This window comes from Vigna angularis, chromosome 3, assembly GCF_016808095.1.
Source record: "Vigna angularis cultivar LongXiaoDou No.4 chromosome 3, ASM1680809v1, whole genome shotgun sequence".
NCBI lineage: Eukaryota > Viridiplantae > Streptophyta > Magnoliopsida > Fabales > Fabaceae > Vigna > Vigna angularis.
The window spans coordinates 7694743-7706313 of NC_068972.1; the positions used below are offsets into that span (position 1 = coordinate 7694743).

The 11571-nt window shown below is 28.6% G+C and overlaps 1 protein-coding gene across 2 annotated transcripts; it reads left to right on the plus strand.

The window, feature by feature from the left end:
- Window positions 1–9281: 9281 nt before the first annotated feature.
- On the plus strand, window positions 9282–10919 carry LOC108325103 (ethylene-responsive transcription factor ABR1). Of its 2 annotated transcripts, none has more exons than XM_052875171.1 (2): window positions 9282–9496; window positions 9727–10919. In XM_052875171.1, exons 1-2 carry the CDS (start codon window positions 9493–9495, stop codon window positions 10788–10790), a joined length of 1068 nt encoding a protein of 355 aa, XP_052731131.1. In that variant the 5' UTR covers window positions 9282–9492; the 3' UTR covers window positions 10791–10919. The 2 variants fall into 2 exon arrangements, with proteins under 2 accessions (XP_052731131.1, XP_052731130.1); XM_052875170.1 differs by lacking the exon at window positions 9282–9496 and adding an exon at window positions 9586–9610.
- The last annotated feature ends 652 nt before the right edge of the window (window positions 10920–11571 follow it).

Here is an 11571-nt window from a genome sequence, read left to right on the forward strand (position 1 = left end):
AGTGATTTAAATTTGAAACCACTTCCTAAAGCAGGAGAGAGATATCAATGTAGAGGCACAGAATGATAGAGTAAAACCGAACCAGCACCCCTACAAAAGGAATTTCCATACACACAAAAGGCATGCGAGAAAGGCAAATTAACGAAAATATCAAACTCAGAAAAAGAAAATTAACAAAATTGCAATAATTTATTAGCTTGTTAGAATCACACATTTACAATTTTACTTATCGGGGAGGAACGAAAAGAGAAAAAAAAAAAATGAAAACTTTTGTTATTATCTATTTTATTAGAAAAGATAAAGAAAAACATAACAACTACAAAACAAGAGCAGCATTGTTTTACATAGAGCAGGATGTGAAGTGTTTAGATTATCAATCATTCCACACAATAACCTTTAGAACCAGTTCCGAGAAACTCAACAAGGCAATAGCATGATAACAAGTACTAAAATCACAGAAAAGTGAAATCTATTTTACCTGAATGCTCTCCTTGGAAGCGCTACCAAGTACGACTAATATACACTGTTCGATCAAAAAGAAGATCATCATCACCACCGTATCGGAAGAAGCAGCCAGAGTCGTTGAAGACAATTTGTTATGGATGTGGCAAGGTCTGGTCGGGTCAGTTAGGTAAATAATTACATTTTTAACATATCTGGATTATTATTAGTATAACTTTAAAAATAATTATAATAATCAAATTTGTAATTAAACAACATTATAAAGCTTACACACTAATATGTGTACTTCAAATTGATATAATTATTCTCATATCACATTAACTATACATATCGTGTTGGTTTGGAGAAGACAACTATATTCAATGGCTGATGGAGCAAAAGAAGAAAATTCAGAAAGTCTTTCATTCCGTGACGCAAACAAAAACGCAATTAATCAAAAAAATACGGTCAAATTATTAGAAATGAAAGTTTATGTATAGTGATTAGTGAGTTAAATGTTAGCTCTGTTCAATTGTCATGAAGATTTGTTGTAATAGCAGAAGTGTCTAAGTCAAAAAAAAAAAAATAGCCAACTGGAGAAATTGCTGATTTTGACCAACTGGAGAAACAGGCTGTGACTAGTTTTTCTTGTTTCAACCTAGAAATTTAATGTGTTGTGTATAAAAGATAATATTTTTCATTTACTATACACGGATATTTTAATTTAAATTACATATTTATATTTGATATTTATTCGTTTTTAATATTCTACAATACCATTTCGATACTGAAAATAATAATACTTTTATATAATAATAATAATTTATATATTAATAATCTTAATACATATCATTTTAATTTAGATTTATATATAATTTATATTTCTAACATTTATTAAAAAATAAATGTTTTATTATGAGTATATAAGAGAGCTTGACTGAGTAAAATCTTGGAATCTAAACTCATGAGCAGATACGTTTCATATCCTATAGTTATCCGTGCACGATTGCTTTTCATAAAAAATTAAGTTGTTATATTATATTTTACATATAAATAATATATATATATATATATATATATATATATAGTTTGCTAATTTATATATCTTCTTAAAGTGTATCAAATTTTTGTTGATAAAAAATACTTTCATATATTATTGATTCTAAGTTTTAAAATTAAAAGTGTTTAAATAATTTATAATTTTTTTATTTTAAATTAAAAATAAAAATTATTAAAATATTCTATATCTTTTTTATAAATAGAGATATTTTGTCAATTAAAATTAAAATTTTGATAAATTTTAAGAGGTTCCATAAGTTAATAAATTCATATATATATATATATATATATATATATATATATTAATAAAAATTGGAATACTGTTACATTTTAATTTAGTATTAGATGTCAAAATTTGTAAAATACTTTTAACATCTTTTTAAAAGCATACAAGGACTTATTTTACATCAAACAATTTTATGTTTAAAATTTTGCATTAGATGAGGTTTATAGAAATACCAGTTCATGTGTTTTAAAAATTAGTTAGCATTTAATTACATTACTTCATAACCCACTAAAATTAACTTAATAGTAAAGTGCTTAGGAGGTCTCAATTTACACCAAAAGAAAATATGCCATTTTTAATAAGTAGTGGCCTACTTAAATTAAAAATAAATAAATTAGCAAGAATCTTGTGTACGGTACAATATTATATTAAACATGTTAAAACTGTTTTGAAAAAGACATTCAATTATATCATTAAAAACAAAAATACATATTAACATAGTTAGCAAAATATTATTACAAGCTGTATCTTTTTTTTCTCCATTGGGGAAATGATAGTGAACTTTGTCGAAAATCTAAGTCTTAACGTTACTAAAAATAAAAATGTAATGTATAAAAAATAAGATTTATAAACTTATTGATTTAAAATTTTGAATTCAATATAATATCTATCACTTATATTTTATTGAATTTCTTTAATAAAATTTCTCAAAAGACCATAAAAAACATGTTGGTGTAAAAAAAAAATCGTTTGATACATGTTACAAAATACATAGTAAATATTTCACAATATGCAAATATTTCAAACTGAACATAACTAATGATATATTACTCTATTGAGGGAGTGTCGAATACACACTCAAACTTTGTTTCAGACAAAGAACAGATTTTGTGGAAAAGGAAAATTAAGGCGACTTTTCCATTTTGAAAGATGGGATCACCTAATACTCTATTGAATTAAGAGACAGAATAAAAAGAATGAAAGAAAAATTAAAATGAGAGCAGTTTTTGTATTCTTGTGTTATTTGTATAATTTTTTAAAAATAAAATAGATTAAAAACAAATTCACAATTTTGAAATTAAAAAGTAAAAAAGAAAAGCAGAAGTAAAGTAATTTATATCTTTCTGAGTACGGATTTCCTAATCTGTCCAGAGTAGTGTTTGTGCATAAATATTCTTTTAAGATTCTGTCAAATAAGAATTTTTGAATCCTTATTAATATTTTTACTTTATTATTATTTTTCATTTTCCAAATAAGTTCATAAAGATTTTAACAAAAAAAAAAGGAAAACAAATTCTTGATAAAAAAATTTTTGTTAGTGAAAGGAGTTTGAATCTAAAATTTCTTTCTTTCTCTTTCAAACTCATCAAACTAATTTTATAATTTCAAATATTAATGAAAAAGTTGAATCGACGATTTTTTTTTTCATCATATTTTCTAACTTTACTATTAAGTCATTTTATAATTTGAGAGTTTGTTAATAATTTGAAATGTCAATTTGTTTTAAAATTATTATAAAATTTAAACCGATTAAAAGTTCTTTTTAAGTTTATATTAAGTAATCATTTAAATGAGTGTTTCAAAAGTGATTGTAGAGTATCATCACTAAACTGATTAGTATAATGGTTGAATGACAATACTCCTCCCTCAAACAACTTGTGAGATAACACTTTTTCTTTAAATTATAGGATAAATCTTTAAGTGAAGAATGAGTAATTACCATCCTTCTATCTGGTTATCTGGTTATATTCACTAATCAAGCTATATCTAATAATAAGCCAATAAATATTTAAAAGTTTGAATGATTGTATGTATTAAATTTCTAATGCCTAGATATCTATATTGTTCAAATAATAATAAAACACTTAAATGATGCAATCTTTTGTTTGAATAACACCACAAATAAATATTTTAAAACTTAATTCATTATTTAGTTGAAGTATTAAATGTAATTATATAATGTTATAATTTTAAGTCATTACTACTGTAAATATGTCTTTTGACAACAATCATAATTTCAGAAGAACTATAATTAAACAAATAACTAATAATCGGCAATCACTCCCCGTCTTCGTCAGTGCCCATCCCTAAATTACTCCAGGCTAAGCACGCTTAACCATAGAGTTCTTATGGGTTTAGGCTACCAAAAAACAAATGCATTTGGTGATATAAGTAGCCAAATCAATCCCTTTAAGCTATCCTTCAACTATATAGTCTCATACCTATACAGTCTCTAGATCCTCTCATTCCGGTGTATGTTCGATTCATCCATGTGTTCCTTCCACTCGCTCCTTGTCTGTGCTCCTTGCACTATGTCTCTTGTACCGGCGATCACTCCCCGCCCTCGTCAGTGCCGGGTGTCACACAATCTACTCTATATTTTTATATTAAAGAAAGAAATACTTTGTTAGGTTTGTTGAGCATATTCTAATGTTTTTTCATGGGTTATTTGTTTTTAAATTTCTATAAAATTAAATTAAAGTTAAAATTAATATATAAAAATTAAAAATATGTTATATAATATTATCTTATTCCAATTACTTTAATAATCGACTTGCATAATGTTAGTCATCGAGTCGAATGATATAATAATCACGTTCATAGTTTTCAATTTGTTTATTGCATTACACTTATAGTAAAATTAATTAAATGAATTAAATGATAATGTAAAAAGTAAATAAATGAAACAATATAAATATCTTAAAAATAAACAATACGATCATTTTAGTGTTGACGGTTGATATATCATTCAATATAATTAAAACATTTAGTATTAGAAAACATAATATTGTATTGAAGACTTTTCATAAAATAACTAAGATTACGTATTCTTTTATTAAAGAAAAAACAATATTATTTTCATAACTCGGTCATTGTTGTATCCTAGTATTATGTATTAATGCTTCATAGCTAGATATATTATGTAAAAAATGGTTTTGTAAGAAATGATCTCATTTAGATATTTGGTTTACAGTAAAACTATAAGAAGAGATGCTTACCTGTTTGTAAACGATAGAATAACACCATGTTCTAATATTTTATTTTGATATTAATTACACCATCTCTCGTCCTTTTACTTGATGATAAGAAAAAAATGTATTCAATAGTTTGATTATATGTAAAATGGCAATTAAAATATTTTTCTTTTACTAAAATGTCAAACGAAACGAGAAGATTATTAACTTTTAATTATAAGTTTTAACTTTAGTTATCGTCAAAAAAGCTAGTTAATGCTTAAAATCATAATAAAAAACCAACTAATATCTAGATTGCCAAACATGCACCAATAACACCAAACATTTTCTTCATCAATCAATTTGTTATTTCTAAAAGCATTATAATTGAGGCGTACTCTTCGACTTAGACCATTCATACAATGTCTTTAAGTGTTATAATTATGTTATTTAACTACCTAAAGTTTCTATAATGCAGTGCGAATAATAAAGTAGGGATATGTCAAACGATTATTTCTATATATATATATATATATATATATATATATATATATATATATATATATATATATATATATATATATATATATCTAAGAAGTGAAATTAACTTTTTTTACAGTTAAAAATTAATTTATGTAAAATAAAACTTTCAATTTTTAAAATATTTTTGAGAAACTTTTTCTACATGTTAATTTATATGTAAAATTTATTTCATTTTATGTTTCTGAATTTTTTTTATAAAATAAAAAAGTTGGGCAATCTAGCTCATTTGGTCAAGTTCAAAGAACTTTCCTAAAATGAATTGTAATAAATAAAAAAGTTTGAATTATGCTATTGGTGTCTCTGAAAGTAGAAGACAACAAAAAAAACACGTGCTAAAACGGACTGGAACCTAAAAAATGAACTCGGAAAGCTAACAATGGTGAATGATTAATGAACGATACAGCATGGTCTGCGCTCTTGAAAACGATGGAAGAAGCCTCACCCTGCACGTGTCGACCACCGGTCGGTGCCTTCTGGTAATATAATATTCAGAAATCTTAATAAATAAATTAAAAGTAAAAATATGTTTATTTTAAAATGTTTTTATACCATTTTAGCATTTTAAAAAATTGTTTAATAATATTTTAACGAGTAGAATTATTGAGACCCACTATAAATATGTAAGTGTTTGGGTGGTTATACCAGCCACTTTGCACCCTTCATAGTGGAAAACATAGTTTGGCTACTTGTCTGTCAAACGGGTTCATGACTCCTCATATTTCGAAATGTTTCAAGGGTTAGGATGTAGTACCGTATAGACACGGATTTCAATTTCCATATATTGCTTTCACATTAACTTTTTTTCTTCTTTTAACTTTCTATTATTTATGATTTATGAATTTTTTTTATTTTACGTTAAATTCAACCTTTTTTTCTTATCATAATTAATCTGAGAATAATTTATTTGGAATATATTTACAATATAAATTTTTTATATATCGTTATGTAATCGTATGATTAAAAATGTTTTTTTAACTTTTTTTAAAAATATGTAAAAATAAATAGATTAATTAAAAGTGTACTTTTTCATGCTTCAAAATTAAACTTAATTGAGACGCGACAAAAAGTGTAAATTAAAGACATGTTATACTTTATGTAGGAGAAAAAAGAGAGTAATAATAAAACTAATATTTTTAAGTTTTAAGTTGAATTTTGACGTTAAATTCACTTGAATAAAACTATCTGTTATAATCAGATTTTAAAAAAAAATCTTCTGTACGATAAACAACTTAATATGAATAAATTTTTATTGGATATTACAATTTTCTTTCCGGTTTGAAATTAGATAAAAGTTTAAAATAATAAATACGGATACAAATTTTTTACATAAATTATTATAGAACCTCATCAAACTTGATATATTATTTAAAACAGTGTTTTAATTTTTTAAGAATTTTAAATTTATTAAGTCCATCTGGATATGAGTTAGTAAAAGAAAAAAATATCCATTCAGAAAATGAATGCCCACCACGAAAATAAAGGTAGAGATGCTGCCTGCCCTATTGTTTTTCATTATTACATCAATTAGGTGATGGTATTTTTCACTTAACTTATTATTATTGGTTAATTTGAGCAATCATTATCTATTGAGTTAAAATAATGTATGGACTGGCTACTACATTATATATTACATTCTTAAAATTTAGTAAAGGAATGTCTTTTTAAAATAATTGACATGGAAGATTTTAAATGATTAACCTTTTTTTATCGGCAATGATTAACTTATCTTTGTTGGTGTTCGATTTGTAATTCTAACGTTTTTTTGAACAGATTTTGTTGGATTCGTTATAGTAATTTTTTCTGGCAAAGGTTTTCACATACAAATTGATAGTATGAAACATTGAAGAATGAAAGCCTGATTGTTAAACTCTAAGATTTTAAGACAGTGCACAAATTCATTTTAATCAAACCATATATTTATAGGAATTGAATATGATTAACCTAACATTTCTCAATATCTTTTTGTGCCAATTAAACACAATATATAATTTATGTATCATTAATTTAGACTTTTTGCACTTCCATTTGTAGCCTAAATATGTTTCAATTGAAAATATTTTAATTTAAGGTATTTTAATTATTGTTTAAAAATATTTATTTTTTCTTCCAATGCACGGTAATTTTTTTTTTCCGTTAAAGTATGCAATAATTCAATCAAAGATAAAATTTATAAATAATACATTGCATAATGATATTGTTTTTAATAGATCCATTATGACTGTATATACTTTTTATTATTTTATCATTTAACTTACTGTTTCATTTTGAAAAAAAAAAGTGATAAATACTCATTTAATATAAGGTAAAAAAACTGTAAAAAAATTTCAATTATTCAAGTACGCCCACTATTTTTATACAAATAAATATATTTAGAAGATTTCTTTTGTAATTAAAATATGTCATCTGAAATAAATATCTGAATTTATTTCTTTTGCAATTCGTGAAACATGGACTCAATTGTTACTTTTTTCGTAAAATAATAACATTAAGAAAATAAATTTAAAAAATCAGACATTTATTTTAATATTTCAAAACACAGTTACCAGAAACCAAAGTGAACATAAAATATGACAACATGTAGATGTATTTTATAATGAGTTTAAATTTCATTTTTAATTTGACAATGTTATTGACGAGTAATAGATATTTAATACACTATTTTAATTTGAACGCAGTTTTATAATGAATAAATCCCACTATTTTGCCGCAAAATATATAAATACGGACTAATTTTATTTTTTTATGAAAAAATCTAACTTAGTTTTAATTTATTTAAGTGAAATCCATTTTATTTGACCACTCCACTAACATTGAAAATCTCATTTTTAACTTATTAATTTTTAGTGATTTTACAACTTTAATTGTAGTTTGTTTATACAAACTGTGATTCTTCAATAGAAACTCTAACTATCGTGGGAGATTTTATATTAGTCAGATATTTAATCATATTATAATATATATAAGAATGTGTAAATTTAAATTTGATTTCATTAAAAAAAATCGAGTTTGTCAGATAAAATTGTTTGTAAATTATAAAATAATAATTATTCTATTAATATCATTAAATACTTTTAAAAATAATCATATAATATTGGATTAGACTTAAATTTGATAATAAAAATTGCTTAAAAGAGGGGGATAGAAAATTGTCTTTATTGTTTTTGAATGATGAGTTAATTCTGAGGAGAAGCCCCACCGATCCATATAACTCCAAAGAGTCAGTCTAAAACAATATAATTCATACAATATTCACTGCATCCCACACTTTGATTCCAGTATAATCTTTATAATCTAATTATAATAAATTTCAATTTATGCATGTGCTTTTCTACTTGGCACTCCTTATATATATACAAAACATCTTCTTCTCCTATAAAAACAAGAGCAGTAGCTAATTATGAAAAGCAATGTGAATACCCGAAACCTTGTAAATTTCATGGTCTTAGTCTTTGTTTGGATCATTCGCTACATACATTGCCTCTCAAAAACCTTCTGTTGAAGTTCAACAATTCGGTATGGATGCCTAACTTAGATGTTTGGATTTAACCTTCACCTTCCTCTTTTATATTCCTACCTATTCATATTAGGTCAAATGCTGCATTATTTTCTTTCCTTTTATTTTAACTTAACATTATACAATCATGCATGGAATTCTTGTCTCACTTCTTCCAGAGACGTGTTTTGACCATACAATTAATCACATATTCAATCCTCGACAACACCTTCCTTCTCTCCAAATATAATCTCAATTTTTAATTCTTTGTATATAGCTTTTTATAAAATTTGATGGCAGCGAAAAGATAAACATATGTTTTTATAAATATATATGAATAAGATATTAAATATTTGAGCAGTGATTCGGAGCCTAATCCACAGTGAAGCCTTATCGCATATTTACCTTATTTAAGCACATCTTGAGTTTATTTAGTGTTATCTTTTTCAACCAGATCCGTGAGTTAACTATGGGCTGATCTAAAGTAGGGGAGCCCAAAATAATTAAAGTATGTAAATATATTGTCTCTCTCTCTGTCTCTCTCTCTTTATTTGACTGGGCATAGAATTCAACTCAAAGATGATCACTATTTCTTTGTTTCTGTATATCTGAAAAAGGAAACCGACAATGGGAAGGATTTGCAGAAAGTGCAGATAGTAGTTTCATTTTGCATCCCGCTTTCATTTTCAGTCAAAATCTGATAAGGTGTGTGTGAATCGAGAAGCGAAAATAAGCAGAGAGGCGGCAACAGGAAGCACATGTATATTTCTTAATTTATGGGTAGAGAGTTTGATATTTGCAGAATTAAGTTGTTGTTTTATATTTGGGAAGAATAAAAGGAAAGAAAGGTAGTGGTAGTGGAGTATGTTTAATTATGTGTATGCATGGTGGAAGGTAGAGTAATAGAGGCGCAACAGGGTCACTGTTCTTGTGGGGGCTTTCATCATGTTCCATTTCGCTTACCCATCCTTATATATACATACAATAACGTCTTTAACTTTCTTTCTCAGAACGAATAATCAACTCCATCGGATCGCACGTGTGTATAACGGTGGCGCACCGGAGACCTTCAGCTTCAGGTTCCGCTTCGGGAAACTTCGCGGCGGACCCAGGCGGCCAAGAGGACCCGGAAGAGCCTTTCACCCCTAGGGATGTGCAAGTGCAAGGGGGTACTGTAGGTTCGGTTCCGACCCATGTGGTGTCACCCTCTTCCTCTGCCCAAACCAACACGGAGTGGGTCCCGGCAAGTGGTTTTCCCATGCTGCCACGTTTTATGCATGCGCCTTCTCCAGGTTTGTCTTCTTCTCCCGGGCCTCCTCTTTTGGGCTCGGGCTCGGTTGGGCAGAAAAGAACGCGTGAAGATGACACTGCTGCTGCCGCGAGTGGGGGTGAGGGTGAGGGTGGCTCGTCACGGAGTGCGTCACAGGAAGAAAGCGGCGAGAGGAGGAGGAGATACAGAGGGGTGAGGCAGAGGCCGTGGGGGAAATGGGCGGCGGAGATTCGCGATCCTCACAAAGCGGCGAGAGTGTGGCTTGGCACCTTCGACACCGCCGAGGCTGCTGCCAGAGCCTACGATGAGGCCGCATTGAGGTTCAGAGGTAACAGAGCCAAACTCAACTTCCCCGAAAACGTTACCGCGGTTCGACCTCCTCACCTTCCCGATTTTCCGGCCACCTCACTCTCGGGCTCCGGTGATGTTCCAGCGGTGACTGGTTATTCTCCGACGGTGATGCAGGGGGCGCCGCTTCAGAGCTCCCCTGATTTGCTTAGAGACTATTGGGGTTATTCTCAGCTTCTGCGGAGCACAGGGGAGTTCCATGGACTCGATCAGTGGTTCTATGATTCGCAAATGGCAGCGCTTCAATCCTCTTCATCGTCGTTGTTGCCGCTACCGCCTGCGTATGCACCATCCTCTGCTTCCTTTCCTCTGTTTTCAAGCCAGCAAATGGGAGCTTTCCGGCCGCCGGGGCAACAGCATCACGGCGGAGGGGACAGTGGTAACGGGTCAGAGTTTCCACCTTCGTCATGGTCAGATACGAGTAGTTATCCTCCTCCACCTCCACCACCCGGTTGACGTGGAGTACACAGCACAGCCTTTGTTTTTATACTATTTTTTCTCTTTCTTTTGTGAAAGAAAGAACAGGTTTTTCTTCTGTTTTTATTTTATTTTACTTTATTTTAATTAATATGTTTTTTTTTTTAACTTTTATTGAACTAAATTCGTTTTCAAAAAGAAAGAATTGGAGTTGAGTGAATTTTTTTTTGGGTTAAAATATTGGTTGCTGCTAAAAAGAAGTTGAAAAGTGGGAATGAAATGGGTGGGTGATGATAAAGGTAAATAGAAAGTTTGAGTGGTACAAGGCAAGATTTTGAAGCTTAGTTCAGAGATGATAAAGACAAAGCAGCATTTAGGTTTGAAGATGAGATTATTCCAAATTCTCAACTTAATGGATCGATTTGATGTATACTTTTTGTCAACAATCCACAAAGATGAACAAACCAACTTTTTCTTTTACAAAATCTCTTCCCAGGAAACCAACTTTTTGTTCTCAGACAACTTATTTACAGTTTTAAATGATTACAATGTCAGGGTTCGCTTTTTATCTTTTCTTATCTGATACACTATTTCACTTCAGACAATTGTTACACGCTCACTCTCAAGTACACCAACCCAGTTTACTCACTTTTTGCATATGAAATTAAACCATGCGTCCCAAGAAGTGGTTTCTATCATTGTCCTCGTTGTAATTAAAAAATCATATAAAATTAATTTTGTTACATCTTACTAAAATTTTAAACCGTGATTTTTAATATTAAGTGACTTACTTTTTTATATATGAACAAGATGGGCACTT